The 23,775-nt window shown below is 39.6% G+C and overlaps 2 protein-coding genes across 2 annotated transcripts in view; one reads left to right on the top strand and one right to left on the bottom strand.

Moving 5' to 3' along the window:
• Nucleotides 1-782, bottom strand: part of dap3 (death associated protein 3) — a 137,942-nt gene extending 137,160 nt beyond the window's left edge. Inside the window, exon 1 of the mRNA XM_051923081.1 lies at nucleotides 659-782. Within this exon, the coding sequence (XP_051779041.1) occupies nucleotides 659-767 (109 nt within the window). The 5' untranslated portion in view covers nucleotides 768-782. The remainder of the gene's footprint in view (nucleotides 1-658) is intronic.
• Nucleotides 1-23,775, top strand: part of ash1l (ash1 (absent, small, or homeotic)-like (Drosophila)) — a 230,528-nt gene that overhangs the window by 829 nt on the left and 205,924 nt on the right.

Here is a 23,775-nt window from a genome sequence, read left to right as displayed (position 1 = left end):
ACTTGGGGGGATATGAGATTTTTTTTCCCCTCAATGCCACAGATTTTGCTCACCAAAGATTACCATAAATCTCGTTTGGGCTTTGCCGTGACGTGGACATCATTTCAGGGGAGAGAGAGCAAAAATGAAAGAAAAACGTTGGTTTGTTTAGGTTGTCTCGGATTAGGTGTTAGCCGTGGCACATTTTTTTTTCATCCTGGACGAGGAATGTCGCATGTTTATTTTTACGCTTTTAGAAGATGGGGGATTGTTTGTAATCGCAACACGGCTATTTGTGGACGTCATGTAGCAGATGGGTTGATTTAAGCAGGGGGATGCTTTTCGCAGTAGACGAAAATGATCAAATGAAAGCTTTAAAGCGAAGGTCCATGAATCACTTGTTTATTCCAACATTCTGGTCGTTTAGAATCGGGGCTGCTAGTGTCATTTGTAAAAAGGTCATATTTGACAGCGGAATCATTGCACTGCAATGGATGCCGTCCTAGTCATTCCCATGATTGTAGTAAGCCTGGCCCCATTCGCATTTTAAATGTTTAGGTATATACTTATACTGAGTCTGTTTACGTGACATTTGAGATATCCGCGTATTTGTGTACTGTTGAGGAATTCGCACTTAACGTTTCATGGCTAGCTAGGTACAACATTGCAATATACGCACCTACAGTCTTTCTTGCGCTTATGCAGATACCAATGAAAACAGTCGTGCGACCTGGAATCACTGGGCTTTTGATAGATTGCTCTTTCACGTCTTCCCCATTCGGATGCATGTGGGGGTGGGAGGCAAATCCGTGTCAACCGTTTATGTGGAACACTATGCATCCTGTGACAGAGGCTGTCACTTAAAATAGTACGTAGGAGGGCACTGTGATACCGTGCTGGGGTGTTGAGTATTGCCGATTCCTTTTTTAGGCTGTCGTCAGTGGTTGCTGTGATTCGACAGACAGGAGCGCATATAAAGAAAGAAGAAACACACAGTCGTCATTTTGTTTTGCTCTCCTGTCAGCAGATGGGCATGGTGCAAAATGCCATTTTGTATATGTGTCTAAAATAGTGAACGTCACAAGCGGAGTGAAGGCTATTTAATCAAGACAAGACTACTCACAAACGGCACGGCATGTTGGTGTGATTTAACCAGTCAATCTCAATCTATACTTTCGGTAACGTTGTTGTTTTTCTGCTATGATGCGTTCCATTGTATCCACCGTAGTGTAGCTTCAAGAACAAACGGTTTCTATTGAATTATTGGACATGCCTGTTGTAATCTCATAAAAGCCCCGCTAAACGATTAAAGCAGTAAGTCTTCCGTGATTTGTAAGTGGCCCTAATGACAAGAAACGGACTGCCAACATATACCAGTACTTCATTTCTCTTTTGCAGTCTATTAGTATTCACGTTTAGTGACGCGGTGGTGCAGAGGTTAGTGGCGGTTCCTTTCTCCCAAAATTCAGAGGGTAAAATCTGGCCATTCATTGACAAGTTTATGCCTAAATAGATTTTTCTCAGTGTTTGCCAGTTTGCAAGAGATGTGCAGTTTATGCTGACTGGAGACACTAAATTGGCCCAGCACGAATGTGTGCCTAAAGTTAGTTCTTACATTTTTTAGTTTCTGAGTTGGTTTAAGCACGTTTGATAATGCTTTCTTTATAGAACCTTTAACAATCATCGCAGGGTAGAAGTCTCTAAACATGTCATGTCTATACAGACTTGAACAGGATTATTGGTACCCCCAACGAAAAAGAAAACCCACATTTGTTTCTGAAATAACTTGAAACTGACAAAAGTGATTGGCACCCATCATTGTTTATTCCATATTCAACAAAAATCAGACTTAGCTTTAGAGTTTTGATTTAAAATAATATTTCAAATAATAACAGAAATGAAAATGACATGGACAAAATTATGCGACAGAATATTTCAAATAATAAGAGAAATGAAAATGACAATGGCAAACATTATGGGACCCTTAACCGTATATTTTGTTGCACAACCTTTAGAGGCAATCACTGAAAACAAGTGATTCTTGTAGCTCTCAATGAGACTTATGCACCTGTCAACAGGTAGATTGGCCCATTCTTCCTAAGCAAACTGCTCTAGCTGTGTCAGGTTTGAAGTGTGCCTTCTCTAAACTGCATGTTTCAGTTCATTCCATAGATGTTCAATAGGATTCATATCAGGGTACATTGAAGGCCACTTCAGAATAGTAAAGTGTTTTGTGCTTAGCCATCCTTTGGTGTGTTTAGCTGTGTGTTTTGGGTCATTATCCTGTTTGTAGCATCCATGACCTGCGACTGAGACAAAGCTTTCTGACACTGGGCAGTACATTTCGCTCCAGGATGTCTTTATAGTCCTGAGATTTAATTGTTCTCGGCACAGACTCAAGACAACCAGTGCCAGACACAGCAAAGCATCCCCAAAACATAACCAAGCCCTTTCCATGTTTCACAGTGGGTATAGTGTCCTCTTCTTTCAAAGCTTCATTTTTTCCACCTGTGGATATAGAGCTGATGTGACTTGTCAAGAAGCTCTAGTTCTGTCTCATCTGTCCAAAGAACATTCTCCCAGAAGCATTATGGCTTATCAATATTAATTTTAGCATATTCCATCCTGGCATTTGTATGTTTTCTTACAACAGTGGAGTCCACCTCAGTCTTCTTCCATTGAGCTGTTACTCAAAAAGTGACGTATGGTGCGATCAGATACTGATGGATTTAGAACTTGGAGTTCAGCTTGTGTCTCTTTGGAAGCTGCCCTTGGATTTTTGACTATCATATTTGCTAACCTTTAACCCATTCTGGGGTCGATTTTCCTATTAGGACTGCATCCAGGGGGGTTGGCAAATGTCCCATGTACCTTAAACCTCTTAATAATATTTGCAACTGTTGTCACAAAAACATCAAGCTGCTTGGAGGTGGAGCATTTCATTCCCCACTTTAATAGGTGGCAGTGTCCCTCATATAGAGTCCCAGTTTGGACACCCGTTGGAGTCTGGATGAGCAGCCCTGTAGAGGTCACTGGTAGATGATAGAAGGTGCTGCCGAGGGAGGACCTTCCTGGCTTTCTCATTACCCAGAACTACCTCCAACTGGCTACGTCGCATTACCTCAATAAAGGAGACCATGCTGCCTTGTCAGGGTGAGTTTGAACTGGGTGCGGAGATAGGCAACACTCAACTGGAGGAGTAGCAGTGTGGTGTAGAGAGGGGGAGAGAGGGAAAGAAGTGCAGTGTTTACTTGTTATACAAAAGGTATTTTGTAATACACACCCCTTTTATTTGAATTCAACACAATTAGTGCATTTGTGTTTGGGGTTCAGTGGCGCCACCTAGCCTTCACAAGGTATACATTTGAAATTTACTTTTCATTTAATCACTTTTCATCAGACATACAGAACTTTTTCAATGAGATGCAAGGGTACCAACACATTTGTCCCGGCTTGTGGCTTTGCATTTTGTTTTATTTTCATATATTCTGCTAGCTTAGTAAAATGTTGGAAGGAAGAAGAGCCTTTCAATATAGGGCTAAATAACAGGCTGACAGAATGCGATTCTAGTACTGTTCTAACAATGTACACATACTTGTAAAATATTACCTAATCCCAAAAATTATTTTGGGGCCTAACTACAATTGAATTATTTGTGGGGTTTAATGCCTGCATGATCTGAAAGGACATGTTGGGCAAAATCTTCTTGCCAGAAAGAGTGTGCGATCACAAAATTATAGTGAGAGATATGATAGAGGGAGTAATGATTTTTGGTGTATTCTTTTTAGTTTTGTTTGCTAATACATAGATTATACTGTACCTTTTAATAAGGGTTAGGTACGTTTTAAGGTTATGTAATACAAAAACTAACATTAATAATATGCATTTGGGAAGCTCACAATATACAGTTTTATCATTAATTTTTTAATTTTCATGGCCATGTTGCCAGAATAGAATTTAGTCCTCTGTGACTTTGAGTTGAATTAAGTGAATTAGTTATTTTTAATGCTCATGCTGAATTTATTTTCAGAAAAGAGCTTGCAATAACGAGTTGTATTTTATTCTAGAACTAATATTTAAAGTGGTAAGGACTCCAGATTGAGCAAAGCTGGCACACTTCCCAGTGCTGAGAAGAAGTTATTTGTAAACAACAGTTCTTACATTTCTCTCACGATTCATATTCATTGAAAAAGTGTTCCATTTTAAACTAAAGCAAGAAATAACACATTACAATTACGTAGTGTGTATATGAATTTGTAAGTAGTTTTTAAAGCATACAGGCATCTTTTCCTAATAAACCATAACATGGCATAGGTAAACTAGAATGCATTATGCACTAGTGGTAAATAAAAAAAGGATACACAGAATACCAAGAGCTGCGGTGGGTTGGCACCCTGCCTGGGATTGGTTCCTGCCTTGTGCCCTGTGTTGGCTGGGATTGGCTCCAGCAGACCCCCGTGACCCTGTGTTCGGATTCAGCGGGTTGGAAAATGGATGGATGGATGGAGAATACCAAGAGGTAATGGTATCATTATAAACGGAGTGTCCTGTTAACAGTTTGCAGCAAAAAAGTTGTAACAGGTGGCAAGCACATAACCTGTAGCTTTATCTAATGGTGGAGTTGTACTTTGTAAGCTGTTGCTCAGAGGATGTATGCATTGATAACACTAAACATCAAATGCAGTAATGACCTCTTACTATTATAAAAAAAAACAGTCTCATTTACTTGTTTCAATTATGAAACCTTTAGAGGTTTGCTTTGTTCCAGTTTATAGTAAAGAAATATTAGCAGTAATATTATATCTTTCAATCTTTGACAGAAAATATAGGAACAGTTCTACAAGATAAAAATAAGACTAAGAGTTGTATTTTGTTTGAGGCCCTGTTGTCCAACTAATTTTTTTGTTTGAGGCCCTGTTGTCCAACTAATTTTTGAGTTTTCAAGAATGATTTCACTCACAGGTACTTCTTTTTTTTCCAGTGACTGCATACAGACCCTAGGTGTGTGACAGTGCAAGTCACAAGCCAATTTTCCATGGGAAATTACACTTTTTCTTCATTTTACATTACATTATGTGCATGTAGAAGGCAAATTTCGCCCTTATGCGAGTATTAACTTATCTTGACTGTTAGACACCAAAAGTAGTAGCAGCACATCTCCAAAGATGAGATGCATGGCAAGTGTTTCAGTTTTTGCGTTTATAATTCAGATATAAAATCTTTGTTTATCTTTTTGTTGAAAATGGAAATCTATCCCACAAAGGTCCAACTTTTTTGTATTGAGAAGCACATGTCATGATTGTAACTGCGCTGTTTTTTGTATCTCTTAATGCTACATGGAAACATCACATTTTTTGGCCTGCACTTTCAAAACTGATCATTTAATATGTGTGTTTTTAATGTTTATACTGGAACATTGATCTGTGAATTATTGTGCACTCAATTAGCTGTATGTATTGACTTTTTCTAATACAGTGCAGTGTGTCTATAATTTTACTTAAACAACAATGACGTGTTACTTGTTAATTTATGCAAATAAGAATTTTCATTGTACTTTCACAGATGACAATACTGATTATATAAGCTTATAATAACCTTATAAATGTCAGGTGCACTTGGCTGAGTGTATAGTTTGTAAAATGGAAAAAATAACACAATGGTATTTTTGAAGTTAACTTACATTGCGTTTGTTAAGTGAAGCTTTGTGTAATACTTTATTTAAATACATAATAAATAAGTAAATAACTAAACCAGATGAGTAAGTAGAGATTTTTTTTTTGTAGATGTTTTGATATTTTCTGTTTGTTTAGAGTTGACACCATTAATGCCTGTTGTGTCAAGAACTTGGTTATCTCCATTCTGTTTAAATACATATGAGTATACTAATTTTTCTCAACCATAACTAGTGTGGACACCAGGGGGCATAGAACACAACTGACACAGAGGCCAAGTTCAGCACACAAGACACGTTTATTCACGTGGGGAATGCTTTTGTCTCGTTCCCCACATTATCACAGTTCCCAATCACAATATAGTACAGCACTCTTTCTTTACTTCCTTCCTTCTCTCTTCCTTGTTCCACCTCCATTTCTCACCCGGCAAGCTCTGTCCACTTCCTCCCAGCTGTGGCTCCTCGAATGGAGTGAGGCGGCTCCTTTTATTCTGCTTCTGGGAGTGCTGCAGGTGGTTCATCAGTGTTACCTGGAATCACCCTCAGGTGTGGTGGAAATCCAGTATAGGTTTCTGCAGCTTCCACTGGTGGCCCCCATGGAACCCAGCAGGGCTCTACCAAACTCCAACTCCCAGCATGCCCTGCCGGAATCCATGGTGCCACATCCTCTCATTAAGGACTGCCCTCTAGTGTCCCATGGGAGGTACTGCCACACCGATGATCTCCCATCTCCCTGTGGTGTAGCGGGTCCACAGCTCATGTCAAAAAGGCCACTTTTTAAAATAAATAAATGCCGCACTTGCGGCTTAGCAAGGTGGCGTGGTGTGTGTGGCAGAGCAGTTCCCGGGGGAATTCGTGGTGCGGGCGGTCCTCGTTTAAGTGCACAGGTGAGGAGTCGTCCGCATCTGCAATTGTTCCTGGGAGCTGCTATTTGCCACATCTGATCCACGTCCCCGTGATAAATAGAAGCGCAAGGCAGCTAGGAGGACAAGAAGAAAAAAAAAGAAGGAAAAGATGAACGGAGGTTGCAGGAGAGGAGAAGAAGGCTGGCTGCAGGTAGAGGAAAGCCAGTGCAGAGAGCAAGCGAGCGCAGGCTTATGGGCAGCTGAGTGGTGAGCCTGGGTGTTTGGCCGGCACCCGAGGAGCAGTCGATTGTGGTTGCTCCCCCTGAGCATTTTGTGAAAAGCAGGAGTGACCGGAAAGAGGATGGCTCACCGCGTAAGGCCAAGAAGGCAGTGGGAGTCGGGATTGGGGACATGAAAGCCCCAGTGTGAGCACCCTGGTCACTGGGGAGCCCAAGTCGCGGTTTGGTGAAGCCTACTGGAGCCAGAGATCGGTGAGGTGAACAAACCAGCAGGATAAGGCAGAGAGAAGGTCAGCTGCAGGTAGGGTGGCTCCCCTGGTGCATAGCCTGGATGGGAGAAGCAGGGGAGTCACCAGTAGAAGAAAGGCACCGGGATTTGTTTTAAGGGACAGCTTCCAGCCATTTTTTTAAACCTCGTCTGGTTTTAAAAGGATTTTTTTTTTCCATTGAATTTTAACCTCCACCTTTTCACTTGTTTTTATGGATTATTTATTTAATGAAGATTTCTAAAGCACTGCACTATTTATTTGGACACTGTTTTTGTTTTGTTGATTTAAAAAAAAAAGAAGAAAAAAAAAAAAAAAAGCACTTTGCACATTTTGCACCATCCCCTTGCTTCCTTGTTGTGCCTCACTGCCTAGCTCATTGGTGACAATACTGACGGTGTCAGGTTCAGAGCTTCCAGATGGAAGATGGGAGCATGGAGAGGAACCCACATCGTCACATCCCCCAGTCCTGCCATTCTGTTGGTGTCCTGGCCAGGTAATGGCCGTGGCCACCCATCACACTAGAAACAATATGAGTTAAGTAACAGATGAAAAAAAGATGATAATGTTTGGGTGGGGTATTCCTTTAAGCAGGTTGTATTTTTCAGTTTTCAAAGAGAAAATGGTAGTAAATAAAGAGAGCTGAAAGAGGTAATTCTCCCATACGTAGTAATTCCCAGAAAAGTTTTATAAGTAAAGTCCTTCATTTCTTTCAAAAATGCCAATGAAATCCCACCATATCCATGGGACTTTTATTAGTCTTAGACGCACCTCATTCCTGATGCACATTTGATTCCTCAATTTTAAAAATTTCCAAACTTAAGCTGGTTTCTGCTTCTGTCTGAAACATTTCCTTTTTTTGTCTTTCCTTATTTTGTAAATGCATTGCCAGCGTGCTTTGCACTGGCATACATAAACTGCCAATCTGCAGTTCCAACACCTCAGGACTCATCGCAGTTTTAAGCTGTTAATACTCTACAGTTCTTAGTCCCTTTCAACTCCTTATTCTCTGTGTATACCTTTAAGGTCATTTGGGCACAGAGCTCACATTAGACCTCTCTGCCATGCCATATCAGTCTCATTGTTTAAATAAAAGTTGAAGACCTTTTTTTGTAGTATAGCATACTCTTAATATATCTGATGGTAATGCTAATAATTCTATGCATATTGAGTTTTAATAATAAGTAGTTATCTTTATGATTGGTTGTCCATCCATCCATTCTCCAACCCGCTATATTCTAACTACAGGGTCACGGGGGTCTGCTGGAGCCAATCCCAGCCAACACAGGGTGCAAGGCAGGAACCAATCACGGGCAGGGCGCCAACCCACTTCAGGACACACACACTCACACACACACCAAGCACACACTAGGGACAATTTAGAATCTCCAATGCACCTAACCTGCATGTCTTTGGACTGTGGGAGGAAACCGGAGTACCCGGAGGAAACCCATGCAGACATGGGGAGAACATGCAAACTCCATGCAGGGAGGACCCGGGAAGTGAACCCGGGTCTCAAAGAGGATTTTTTTGTCATTTTATTATTTTATTTATTTTACTTAGTGTCTGTGCTGGTGTTTAAATTGAGGACCAAAGCCCTCCTGGTTTTGGAATGAGACCTTTTCTAATAGATTTTCATCATTCATGAGAAACCTTTGTTCAATTTTCTCAGAATCATTGACATTGCTGCATTATGAGGCATTGTCACAGTGGTCAATGTTGAACCAGGTAACCAATTGGCTAATATTGTAAAGCTTTGCTACCACAAAACATTAAAAGGGGAACAGAACTCAAACACCAAAACTGAAGGTTAAACCTGCCATTAATTCACCCTAAACCTTACTCAATTGTTAGGTTTCCTACCTGCAAAGGCCCAACAATGGGGCATAGGCTTTCAATATAAAAAGTCTCAAAATGACTTAAAATGGAGAAAAGGAAAACCGTAAAACCTCTTGTCAAAATTCAAGAGTAATTGAAAGTTAATCACAAAAAGGCAAGACAAATGAAAAAAAACAGGCACCATCTTTAGCAAACAAATGAAAGCTCAGTATCTAGTTTCAGTATGTTAATTCAAAAGCCGGGGTCCTATCCAGAGGGTTCAAGAACATGTTGTAAGTAAGAAACAGTAATCATATACAAAAATATGATATCAAAGATATTAATCCGTTGCCAGCTTTGCTGTTGGAGCCAGAAATCCATCTGCCTAATTATATAGCCTCATCTCCTTAGACTGCACATACAGGATACAGGGCATATAACAAAACACTTGATATATTCTTAACATAAGATGCAACAACAAAGTCAATAAACAATGCAGTATCAATAAACATATAGATGTAACAAAAACAAAAAACAGAATTAATAATGTAATGTGGGAGAAAAAATCTGAAAAACAATGAAAAGAACAAAGAATATCCTTAACTAAGGATATCACCCAGGCTGAAACATAACCGCTAAGAGTGGATTAATTTTGTGTAGACTTTTTTGTTTTGTTTTTACCTTAGACAGCTGGCCTAAGGTTAATATATTAATACTTTTATGTTTTAAATATTAATATTTAGATGGTTTATATATGATATTTGATGCAGTAGTATGTTTTTTGTTTTCAAGCAAACTGCAGTGCCTCTTATAATGGTTGCATCACAGACACACATTTCTTTGATATACAGTCCTCTAAAAAAAAGTTTGGGTACCCCTCTCAGCCTGCATAATAATTTACGCTACTTTCAACAAAATAGATAACAGTGGTATGTCTTTCATTTCCTAGGAACATCTGAGTACTGAGATGTTTTCCGAACAAAGATTTTTAGTGAAGCAGTATTTAGTTGTATGAAATTAAATCAAATATGAAAAACTGGCTGTGCAAAAATTTGGGTCCCCTCGTAATTTTGCTGATTTGAATGCATGTCACTGCTCAATACTGATTACTTGCAACACCAAATTGGTTGTATTGTCTCGTTAAGCCTTGAACTTCATAGACAGGTGTGTACAATCATGAGAAAAGGTATTTAAGGTGGTCAATTGCAAGTTGTGCTTCCCTTTTGACTCTCCTCTGAAGAGTGACAGCATGGGATCCTCAAAGCAACTCTCAAAAGATCTGAAAACAAAGATTGTTCAGTATCATGGTTTAGGGGAAGGCTACAAAAAACTATCTCAGAGGTTTAAACTGTCAGTTTCAACTGTAAGGAATGTAATCCGGAAATGGAAGGCCACAGGCACAATTGCTGTTAAATCCAGGTCTGGCAGGCCAAGAAAAATACAAGAGCAGCATATGCGCAGGATTGTGAGAATGGTTACAGACAACCCACAGATCACCTCCAAAGACTTGCAAGAACATCTTGCTGCAGATGGTGTATCTGTACATCGTTCTACAATTCAGCACAATTTGCACAAAGAACATCTATTTGGCAGGGTGATGAGAAAGAAGCCCTTTCTGCACTCACACCACAAGCAGAGTCGCTTGTTGTATGGAAATGCTTTGCATGGCGGAAGAAGAACACGTCATTCCAACAAAAATACCTGCTACCTACTGTCAAATTTGGTGGAGATTGCATCATGCTGTGTGGCTAGTTCAGGGACTGGGGCCCTTGCTAAAGTCGAAGGTCAGGTGAATTCAACCCAATATCAACAAATTCTTCAGGATAATGTTCAAGCATCAGTCACAAAGTTGAAGTTGCGCAGGGGTTGGATAGTCCATCAAGACAGAGACCTAAAACACAGTTCGAAATCTACAAAGGTATTCATGCAGAGGGAGAAGTACAATGTTCTGGAATGGCTGTCACAGTCCCCTGACTTGAATATCATCGAAAATTTATGGGATGACTTGAAGCAGACTCTCCATGCTCGGCAGGCATCAAATTTAACTGAACTGAGATTTTGTATGGAAGAATGGTCAAAAATACCTCCATCCAGAATCCAGACACTCATCAAAGGCTATAGGAGGCATCTAGATGCTGTTATATTTGCAAAAGGAGGCTCAACTAAGTATTGATGTAATATTTCTGTTGAGGTGCCCAAATTTATACACCTGTCTAATTTTGTTATGATGCATATTGCATATTTTCTGTTAATCCAATAAACGTAATGTCACTGCTGAAATACTATTGTTTCCATAAGGCATTGTCATATATTACAAGGAAGTTGCTACTTTGAAAGCTCAGCCAATGATAAACAAAAATCCAAAGAATTAAGAGGGGTTCCCAAACGTTTTCATATGACTGTACCCCTTTGCTCCACAGTTTAAAATTACATATCAAACAATTTTGATATAATGAAAGTTCATATTACAAACTTTAATTTAGGATATATGGACCATGTAGATATTACAACACTTTTTATACATGGTTCCCCATTGCAGAACACCATAATGTTTGGGACTTATAAATGGTTGGTATAATAAAGCAGTCATATTTAGTTATTTGCTGCATACCCCTTGCATACAATTACTGCTTGAAGTCTGAAATTTATAGACATCAGCAGGTGCTGAGTATCTTCTCTAGTGATGGTCTGCCAAGCCTCTAATTCCGCCATTTTCAGCTTCTGCTTGTTTAGGGACTTGTCCCATTATGTTTTGTCTTAGGTGAATGGAAGGCGTGCTCAGTTGTATTTAAATCGGCTGACATGCTTAATCATCCATGATTTTTTTTATATCTTTGGGGGAAAAAAAAAAAAAACTGTTGCCTTAGCAATATGTTTGAGATTATAATCTTGGTGTAGGATGAAATCTTGGCCACTGAGTTTGGCAGTGTTTAATGGAACTTGAGCAAATAAGATGTTTCTGTACACTTCCGAATTAGTTGTGCAACTGTCATCAGCAGTTACATCATCAATTAAGATAAGTGTACCAGTACCTTACATGCCCCTCTCATAACAGCCCGACCGCCATGTTTAACAGAGAAGGTGCATGCTTTGGATCTTGAGCAGTTCCTTTTTGTCTCCACACTTTACACTTCCAATCTCTCTGATACAGGTTGCCAAAATATTACTGAGATCAAACTGTGTAAGTATGAGTAAACCATTTCAAAGTGGCTTACATAATTTACAAAAAAGACCAACAAAACTATTATAATGAGAGCATTTTAAACAGTCACCCTTAATGTAAACAAGATATAAATCCAAAGGGAATAAAATACTAATAATAATTGAACAACAGGGCATGAACATTACAGTCTGGATAAATACAAACAGCTCTGCAGTATGGTGAATTGTGCACCATACAAGCAATGCCAAAAATCTAACATTCTGTACTATAGTGTAAAAATCCAAAGTTCTGTCAAATACAGTGATCCCTCGCTATATCGCGCTTCGCCTTTCGCGGCTTCACTCCATCGCGGATTTTATATGTAAGCATATTTAAATATATATTGCGGATTTTTCGCTGCTTCGCGGGTTTCTGCGGACAATGGGTCTTTTAATTTCTGGTACATGCTTCCTCAGTTGGTTTGCCCAGTTGATTTCATACAAGGGACGCTATTGGCAGATGGCTGAGAAGCTGCCCAACTTACTTTCTCTCTCTCTCTTGCGCTGACGTAGGGGGGTGTGAGCAGGGGGGCTGTTCGCACACCTAGACGATAGGGACGTTGCTACTTTCTGTGTGCAGCTGCTTCCTGAAGGACATGCTGCACGGTGCTTCGCATACTTAAAAGCTCAAAGGGCACGTATTGATTTTTGACTTTATTTTTCTCTGGCTCTCTCTCTCTTTGTCTGCTCCTGACGGAGGGGTTGTGAGCTGCCGCCTTCAACAGCTTTGTACCGTGGTGCTTCGCATACTTACAAGCTAAACAGCCCTATTGATTTGTTTGCTTTACTCTCTGTTTCCTTTGAAGAGGAAGATATGTTTGCTTTCTTTTAATTGTGAGACAGAACTGTCATCTCTGTCTTGTCATGGAGCACAGTTTAAACTTTTGAAAAAGAGACAAATGTTTGTTTGCAGTGTTTGAATAACGTTCCTGTCTCTCTACAACCTCCTGTGTTTCTGCGCAAATCTGTGACCCAAGCATGACAATATAAAAATAACCATATAAACATATGGTTTCTACTTCGCGGATTTTCTTATTTCGCGGGTGGCTCTGGAACGCAACCCCCGCGATGGAGGAGGGATTACTGTACTGCACATGAAGAAAAAAAACTATCATTTGTAAACAAGTTCTGTCCCTATATTGCACAAAGATTCAAACAACCCAAAAACATAACATTTTAAGCAAATTACTAACTTCAAGTTCTGTTCAATATTAAAAAAAGATATCAGAAAAAATAAAACAACTATAACAATCTACTGAGGGAACTTCAAGTTGTATGACAGAAGCACCAGTCTGGCCATAGCATCTGGCTTCAGAGCAGCATAGTTACATTTTACAACATGTCATCCGATGCTGAAAGCCATCTCAGATGGTCTACTTGAAGTATTAATGCACAGGTACTTTTGTGGAAGTTTCCCTAATTTTGGGAAATGTACTTCTTGTGTTTTCCACCACTCAAGTGGATTTACATTACTGTCCATCTCAGGTATCATCAAGTAGCTGTTGATTTCTTTTTTGGAGGCAGTGTGCAGAGACCCACTTTCTTTGAATTCCTGTTTTTTGAAATAACTGGTAAAAGACTTTTTCTTTTTTGCTCCCTCCCATGTGTCATCACCTAATTCAACTTCTGCAGCCACAGGGACGGGATGGAGCGGGGCAAGAAGGCAGAAATCTGTGTGAGTGTTTTAAATAATGAAAGAAAAAAAATGTGCTTTGGAATAGAAGACTCCCAAACAAGATGGCATATGAAACAAAGCGCACCCGATAGGCATATGTTCCTTATAGAAATAAAAGTAATCCATTTGAATGAATTACGTAATTCGTGTGAATGGTTTAATAATTCATTTGAACAATTTTTTAAAATTTTAAAATTACGGGGCTTCGTACTAGATTCTCCCTGTGTGGAGGGGGCTTTGAGTAGTGAGAAAAGTGCTATATAAATGTTCTTATCAATTTCCCTTAAACTGCATTTTATAGAGGAACGACAGTTTTCAACGTGCCAGCTCCATATGCTGTGACTCATTCATCATGATTTCAGTTTATTACCTGCTAGCGCTTTCAACTATGTTCAGTCACATTTGTCTTACAATTACAGGAAAAAAAGGCAATTGATTTTGACACAAAAATGAATGTGAGAGAGGAAAGAAAGCAAATGTGATTGCATATGACTTTTGTTATCCCATTGTAACCATTGTTTACCGCATGCACTGTACTGCTGCACTCTGGCTTTGAATCCAGTTAACCTCCGAAGCGTCTGTGTTGTGACTCACAATGTGCCACTTCATGCGTAATACCATATTAGGGTAAAGAAACTACACTGATCTCCTTTATCTGTTAATGTTTATTATTAACAGGCAGCAATGTTAAAACAGAAAACATTCCCTCGCTCAAGTTCTGCTGTTACAATTACTCCTTTCCCAGTTAACACAGTGAACACTGGGAGTGGCGAATACTGATGATGCAACATAACACAGAAAGGGGTTTGTTTTTTTATTGTTTTTTGCCAAGGGAGTGACATACACGATAATGTCAGCTTGCACGTCGTTTAAACAATTAAGATATTATCGTACACAATACATATTTCACTCTCTTAGTTAACAGGACGTTTTTCCAGAATTCTGCAGGCTCTTTTAGGTACTTTTTCGCAAACTGTAATCTGGCCATCTTGCTTTTGTGGCTAACTAGTGGTTTGCATCTTGCAGTATGGCGTCAGTATTTCTGTTCATGAAGTCTTCTGTGGGTAGTAGTCTGTGACACATACATGTCTGACTCCTGAAGACTGTTTCTGATCTGTCGGACAGGTGTTTGGGGTGCTTTGCTTACCATAGTGAAGATTCTTTTATTGTATTAGAGGTCTTCCTTGGTCTACCAGTCCCTTTGCGATTACTGAGCTCACCACTGCATTCTTTCTTCTTAATGACATTAAAGACAGTTGATTTAGTTAATCATAAGGTTTTACAGATGTCTCAAATGTTTTTATTCTTGTTTTTCAGCCTCATAATGGCTTTTGACTTTCATTGGTACAGCTCTTTTCCTCATTTTAAACATTGGAAATTATAGACTCCGAAGGTAGTCTGTAGGTAGAAGCAAGGCAATGCACTGTATCTGATGCCTGCATTAATGAAGCAATGAAACACACCTGAATAATTACAAACACCTGTGACTCCAATTGTCTCATATATTATGGTGCCCTGAAATGGGGGGGGGGGGGGGGGGGCATGTAGAAAAAGAGTTGACTAAAATGTATGCGAATACCCTCAAATTGAAGTCTGCAGTTTACACTTTAATCATGTCTGAATTGTTTGATTCTTAACTTTAAACAGTGGACCAGAGAGGTAAATCAAGAACAATGTGTCTTTGTACACTACCAAACATTATGGAGGGTACTGGACATTTTTACATACTGGTGTGTACAATATTCTGGGCTTGTTAATGGAAGAGAACAATATAAGAATAAATTGAACTTTTTGAGAATCACACATCCATGATAGACTTGTAGTACTGATGTGAGAGGGGCTAGTGCTGATGAAGTTTTTGTTAACAAAGAATGATAGACATTTCAAATGGAAGTAAATAAAGCAAGCCTATTTTATTACTTGCTTTCTGGGATCATAGATCATAGAACTTGAAATGAGATGCAGTTTGTTGCAGTTTTTTTTTGTTTTTGAAGGTTGTTTCTTGTCTGTTCATAAAATAACTTGGGTGTAGTGATTTGAGAGAGAGTAAAAATAAACACTAAATTCCACCTACAGTCTGCATAGTTGTAAGCACAAGCTCTGTTAGATTGTATAAGCATCAATAATGAACCGCCCTTTTCAAGACCACCCAAAACTCTCATTTGGAATACAATTTGAACTCTGACACGGCCACTCCAGTACATTAACAATGTTGTTTTTAAGCCATTCCTGTATAGTTTTAGTATTATGCTTGGGATTGTTGTCTTGTTGGAAAACAAATCTTCCCCCAAATTGCAGGTTTCTTGCAGACGGTATCGTGTATTTCTTCTAGGATATCTCTGTATTTTTCTGCATTCATTTTACCCTCTACCCTCACACGCCTTCTAGGGCCTGCTGCAGAGAAATATCCCCACAGCATGATGCTGGGAATGGTGTGCTTTTTTTGAAAATGTGCAATGTTCTTTGTATACCAAATATGATGTTTAGTTTTCTGGCCAAAAAGCTCACATTTGGTCATGTCAGACCATAGAACCTTCTTCTAGTTGACTATAGACTTTCCCATGTGCCTTAGGCAAACTCTACTCAAGATGTCATTATGATTGTATACATAGTCTCTCCGATCTGAGCCACTGTATCTTGTAGCTCCTTTAGTGTTATCATAGATTTCTTAGTGGTCACCCTTACTAGTCTTTGTCTTGTACAATGTATTACATTTTTGTTGAAAGCTAGCTTTATTCGGATTAACAGTTGTACCATACTCTTTCAATTTCTTGATGATTAATTTAACTGGACTCCAAGGAATATTCAGTATTTACTTGTACCCATCCCATGATTTGTAGGTACTGTTTAGGCAACTCCATTGAAAGGCACTTGAAGTGTTCTTTTGTCTTCATTGTGTAGGTTAGGCCACAATACTGACTAAACACAAGTTGGACCTTCAGATAAACAAGTGTATTTATAATACAATCAATTGAAACCCCTTTAGCAAAGATGGATGATCTTCATTTAACTAATTATTTCACTTGTAAAATCAACTGGCTATTGGTTGATTTAGATGTGTCCTATTAAATGGGTTGAATATGTATGTGATCAGTTATTTTTTGCTTTATATTAATTTTGATCACTTTTGCAGAACTCTCTTTTTCTGGTGATCAAGGTCATGTATATGTGTATATATATATATATATATATATATATATATATATATATATATATATATATATATATATATATATATATATATATATATATATATATATATATATATATATATAAAAGACTATGCAGTAAGTTATTGCAACTTGACAAACACATAAGTTGTTTTGTGAACTTTTACCCATCCAGGTCTAGGTGGGAGAGTTCTGGATCAGGTCATTTTTAAAAATGCCTTAGTTCAAAGTTGGGTTACAGCAAGAGTCAAGCCACATATGAAAACGTCTCTATGCATTCCATAGTACCTCGATTTTCACCAGAAGCAAGGAACAGGACAGTTGTCACGCTTCCATTGCATCCTTACTGTAGACATGGTTTCAGTACTGCAGCAGGACAAACAAGCGCTTAAGTTCTGGTCATCCTAAAGTGACCATGACACAATAGTTAAGAATGTAGATTGTGGGCATGATGGTGTTCTTGAAGAAAATCTTAAAACTTAATTGAAGCATTTCCACAAAAGTGTGCTTGTTAACTGAATGTGCCAATCATTGTTTATTTCTGACTTGGTTTTTATTTTTTTAATATTTTTTTGCCTACTTAGACTAGTCTTAAGAGAATTCTTGTCTATTTACGTTTACATAGTACATTTATGTGTTTTTTTTAATTTAATTTTATTGATATTATTTGAAGAAAACAACATTATATACAATCATGTCAAACATAACAAACCATAATTCAGCCCTGGTCTGAGAGAAAGAGAGGAGAGACTACTACATGAGCAATTAAAAAAAAAATGTCCTTTTCCCCCAATATAACTACTTATTTTAAGATTTGGTTAATTAAATCTTGTCATATTTTAAAAACAGTTTTGAACAGATCCTGTAAGAGAGAATTACATTGTTTTTTTTTTTTCAATTTCAAATAGTATAGAACATCAATTACCCACTGACTTATAACAGGTGGGGTAAGATTCTTCCATTTGAGCAAGATAAGTCTATGTGCTAGTAGTGTGGTGTAAGTAATTACAATCAATTTGTCTTTCTCAACTTTAAATCAGTCTGGGAGTACATCAGACAAGGCTGTTAACGGATTAGGAGTGATTGTGACACCAAGGCTGTCTGATAGGCATTCAAAGATTTTTGTCCAGAGAAATATTAGTTTGGTATATGCCCAAAACATATAGTATAGCTCAGTGAGGCTGGAGTTCAATTGCAGCATTCACGTATTGAATCTTGCCCTGGATACATTTTGGACAATTTTAAATGCGCTAAATGTGCTCGATAAAAGATTTGAAGTTGGATAATTGAGTACTTCGCTCATGTGGAGCTGGAACATATTCTATGCATGGCTGTTTTCCACTCCTTTGCAGTGATGTTAAGTGAAAGATCCTTTCCCCATCACATACTGGGATCTATGAAAGGAAGAGATTTTAAAATGTTTTGTATATATTATTGAGATGCTGTCTGATCAGGTCTTTAAGACTGATCAGTATTGCCTCTGGAATAGAAATTGATGAGAGGTAAGGAAAATTGGGAGGTTCTTTTTTTTCTTTTAGCAAAGTTTCTGATTTGAAAGTAGTGGGAAAACGTGTGTTGATGGGAAGTTAAATTTGAAGTGTAATTGTTCATAAGATAATCCCCTTAGATAGATAATTTTATTAATTCATTCTGTCTGTCTGTCTGTCTGTCTGTCTGTCTGTCTGTCTGTCTGTCTGTCTGTCTGTCTGTCTGTCTATCTATCTATCTATCTATCTATCTATCTATCTATCTATCTATCTATCTATGTGTTTAATCCCAGACTTTTTCAAACATTAACCCCTTCACCGCCCTCTGCCGGATATATCCGGCACCGCTGTTTTAATGCTAACGCCATACTGCCGGAATTATCCGGCACATTTGCCTGTGGTTATATGAATGCCTGGCAAGTAGTATAACTGACGGTTTGGCGTGGGTATTATTACTACGTTGTATTTCGACAAGTCTGTGGTTGTTTTGGCCGGTCATGTGACGTGATTCGCATGTAACAGCTGTGAATATGGCGAAACGTAAACTGACTTCAAGTGAGGCTTTGCAGGCGATTTTGGACAGTTCTGATCATGATTGTAGCAGTTCTGAAGAAGATTTTAGTGACAGTGATGAGCAGCAACGTGCGCTGCATGATATTGTGAATGAAGACGCATCGGATGACGGCGCTGAGTGGGTGTATCCCCAGCATCTCAGCTGGGCTGCTGCCCGTGGTGAACTACCTTTTCTGCATTCATTTGAGGGAACGTGTGGCTTTATTGTTGATGTAAACAATTACACTGCTGAGCAGTTTTATGAGCTGTTTGTGTCACCTGATTTGATTAGACATTTTGTTCATCAGACAAATCTGTATGCAGCACAGTTTATTGAGAAAAATCCCAATTTACCTCCACATTCCCGTGTTCGTGCTTGGTTTGACACTGATGAAAACGAAATGAAAAAATTCATTGGGATTTTGATGTTGATGGGAATAATCAGAAAACCAGATATTGAGATGTACTGGTCTACAGATCCTATGTATGCAACACCTATTTTTGCAGCTGTCATGACACGTAACCGATTCTCTTTGCTGCTGAAATTCTTTCATTTGAATGACAACAGAAACGAGCCAGATAAGAAAGATCCAAACCGCGACCAATTGTTCAAGCTACGTCCTTTGATTGATCATTTATTTGAAGCATTTCAGTTGCCCTACATGCCAGGACCGTCAGTTGCAGTTGATGAAAGTTTATTGTCGTGGAAGGGCCGCTTACAGTTTCGACAGTATCTACCATTGAAAAGGGCACGGTTTGGTATCAAGATGTTTTGCTTAGCTGAGAATTCAGGTTACATTTATAGATTTCGTGTATACACTGGCAACTTGCACAACATTTAGTGGTCAATACTGCTTGAATAAATGTAAAAAATGTAAAAAAAATGTAAAAAAGTAAAAAAACAAAAATTGTTCAGATTTCGCCTGGCTTGGGGAATATTTAGGGAGTTGGCGGTTAAAGGGTTAAATACTGTATAGGTTTGACAGTATAGAAAAAGACGATTATCATGTAAAGATGCAACAGATAACAGCTTCTCTGTCTTAAAGTGTGCCCTGCATTGATTCCAGATTCTGAGCAAGTGACAGACAATTAGATTATCAGTATATTGATGATAATTTGTATTTACTGAGGCAAAAGCAGCACATATAAAGAAGTATAGCAAGATTTTATTTCTGTTGTAGACCAGACTTGTGTATTCAACAATTTGTGTCAATGTCCTGGGGCCTCATGTATAAATGGTGTGTACACACAAAAATGTTGCGTACGGCTGTTTCCACGCTCACATCGCGATGTATAAAATCTATACTTGGCATAAAGCCACGCACATTTTCATGGCAGCTAAATACTTGGTGTACGCAAGTTCTCCACTCGGTTTTGAAAACTGGCAGCACCCAACATCAAAGCAGTGCTTTTATTCCAGTGTGGTTTCCCTTTCTTTTTAGATCCACATCCCTGATGTGGTTTTATCAAATACATTGAAATTAACTGCATATTGTTTATTAGTTTATGGCATCTGATTGTAATTAACCTGTAACAATATAATGGTCCACGGAATGGCCAAACTGTTCCAAATACCATAGCTGCTTTAGCGTTGTTTCTCTCAAAGCACCACTCATAGTATTTATCCCACTGTATCTGAGTGTGGAATCACAGCTCTACAGCAGCTGATCGGAAAGAGAATTATCGGTATACAGCATCTAGCACACACTGCCTATTTGAACTGCTCTCAAACAGCAAACGCTTCAGAGCCTTTCCTGTACGGACCTTGCGATTGAGAAACAGTTTCATCCCAAGAACTATAAACGCACTCAATCAGTCCATCAGGTGCTCCTTGTAGAACTGTTTGTATTTATAAATACAATCACCTAACTGTAAACTTGCGATACAGTTAGAATATTGCACAACCTGAGCCACTTTATAAAGAACTTTTTTACATATGATAACGATATCATTTTTAAGATGAAATGCAGCAAAATATGCTTATTACATTATACAGATAAAATGTTAACATCATTTAAATAATCTATATTTTTAATAATTAAACGAGGCTCCAAAAAACTGGATGTATGAATGGGTATCACAGAGGTTTAACTTAAATATTGTGTAAAAATGCTTGGGGTTAAATTGTGTCGTAGCTGGGAACTATACAGAAGTCTGTAGGGTACAGTAGTTTAAGCTCCATGAGCAGAGGGGGCATGGTTGGCGAGAACAAATGCATCATACTTGCAAGATTTCATAGTGGGCAATAAATTATCAATAAGAAATAAATACTTGAGTAACTGTGATGTGCTGGTGAGAAGAAGGAATGTGCTCTTAAGTTTGGACTTAAAAATTTCCATGGGTCTAATAAGTTATGATCCATTACAAACTGTGTGATTATTTTTGCAGTGTTAGATGTTATTGTAGTTTAAGACCTATCCATGTTTGGATTTAAAACACAATTAATGTTTTAAGCCATTATAATTTTATGAGTGTTCACATTAGGAATAGATGCAAGTACATTTTGGTTGAAATCTTTTATCATCTACATTAGGTGCATAGTTGTTTATCAAAATTTATTTTAGATTGAAATTAATTACCTATCACCATGACATATCCATGACAGGATCAGATACTACGTCTAATACTGCAAATTGAATTGTTTTGTGTATTAAGAGTCCCACACCTCTGGTTTTCTTTGTGTAGCTGGAGTGAAAGATTTGGCCAATCAAGTCTGTTTGCTCCCAAAACTGGTCCTTACTTAAGAAGTGAGTCCATCCATCCATCCATTTTCTTCCGCTTATCCAAGGTCGGGTCGTGGGGGCAGCAGCTTGAGCAGAGATTCCCAGACTTCCCTCTCCCTGGCCACTTCTTCTAGCTCTTCCGGGAGAATCCCAAGGCGTTCCCAGGCCAGCCGAGAGACATAGTCCCTCCAGCGTGTCCTGGGTCTTCCCCGGGGCCTTCTCCCGGTTAGACGTGCCCGGAACACCTCACCAGGGAGGCGTCCAGGAGGTATCCTGATCAGATGCCCGAGCTACCTCATCTTACTCCTCTCGATGCGGAGGAGCAGCGGCTCTACTCTGAGCCCCTCCCAGATGACTGAGCTTCTCACCCTATCTTTAAGGGAAAGCCCAGACACCCTACGGAGGAAACTCATTTCAGCCGCTTGTATTCGCAATCTCGTTCTTTCGGTCACTACCCTTAGCTCATGACCATAGGTGAGGGTAGGAACATAGATCGACTGGTAAATTGAGAGCTTCGCCTTGCGGCTCAGCTCCTTTTTCACCACAACAGACTGATGTAGAGCCCGCATTACTGCGGATGCCGCACCGATCCGCCTGTCGATCTCACGCTCCATTCTTCCCTCACTCGTGAACAAGATCCCGAGATACTTGAAGTCCTCCACTTGGGGCAGGATCTCGCTACCAACCCTGAGAGGGCACTCCACCCTTTTCCAGCTGAGGACCATGGTCTTGGATTTGGAGTTGCTGATTCCCATCCCAGCCGCTTCACACTCCGCTGCGAACCGATTCGGAGAGAGCTGAAGATCGCGGCCTGATGAAGCAAACAGGACAACATCATCTGGAAAAAGCAGTGACCCAATCCTAAGTCCACCAAACCGGACCCCCTCAATGCCCTGGCTGCACCTAGAAATTCTGTCCATAAAAGTTATGAACAGAATCGGTGACAAAGGGCAGCCCTGGCGGAGTCCAACTCTCACTGTAAACGGGTTCGACTTACTGCCGGCAATGCGGACCAAGCTCTGGCACCGATTGTACAGGGACCGAATAGCCCTCATCAGGGGGTCTGGTACCCCATACTCTCGGAGTACCCCCAAGAGGATTCCCTGAGGGACACGGTCAAATGCCTTTTCCAAGTCTACAAAACACATGTAGACTGGTTGGGCAAACTCCCATGCACCCTCCAGGACCCTGCTAAGGGTGTAGAGCTGGTCCACTGTTCCGCGACCAGGACGAAAACCACACTGTTCCTCCTGAATCCGAGGCTCGACTATCCGACGGACCCTCCTTTCCAGAACCCCCAAATAGACTTTTCCAGGGAGGCTGAGCAGTGTGATCCCTCTGTAGTTGGAACACACCCTCTTGTCCCCCTTCTTAAAGAGGGGGACCACCACACCGGTCTGCCAATCCAGAGGCACTGTCCCTGATGTGCATGCAATATTGCAGAGACGTGTCAACCTAGACAGCCCTACAACATCCAGAGCCTTGAGGAACTCCGGGCATATCTCATCCAACCCCGGGGCCCTGCCACCAAGGAGTTTTTTGACTATCTCAAACTGTCAACTGATCACCACCTGGTGGTGAGTTGGCTTCGATGGTAGGGGAGGATGCCGGTCAGGCCTGGTAAGCCCAAACGTGTTGTGAGGGTCTGCTGGGAATGTCTGGCAGAGCTCCCCCATCTCTGGGACTGAGGTCAAGAAGTGAGTCTCCTGTATGAATACTATCTTGGCATTTAGACCTGTAAGGTGAGAAAATACTTTTTTTTTTTTCTTTTGATTGTGATTGAGACCTTTGACATTCCAGTTCACAGAGTTCACTGTTTGGTCATAGAGACACTGCTTATTAACGTTTGGGGCCATTTTGTAAACTTAAGTAAACCTAGTACATTATTTCATACATTAATTTTAACCTTTATTTCATATTGTTGCAGAGCATTGTGCCAATGGAGTCTGTTATCATGTTGGCACTTACAGTTTTGGTGTAAAACAGATAAATAAGAAGTAATTTGCCCTCTTTTTTCACCCCCACCCCTCGGCTCAATCACACTTCACAAAGTCCCAGTCGACTGACATGCCAAGAGATGGAGCAAGTCCAAAACAAAACAAACCCCTAACAGAGGTGTAGTAAAGATTAAAATTGAGATATCTTGATA

Source organism: Erpetoichthys calabaricus, chromosome 2 (genome assembly GCF_900747795.2).
Source record: "Erpetoichthys calabaricus chromosome 2, fErpCal1.3, whole genome shotgun sequence".
Taxonomy (NCBI): Eukaryota; Metazoa; Chordata; class Cladistia; order Polypteriformes; family Polypteridae; genus Erpetoichthys; species Erpetoichthys calabaricus.
The sequence above is the reverse complement of the archived record's forward strand: the minus strand, read 5'-3'. Positions and strand labels throughout refer to the sequence as shown.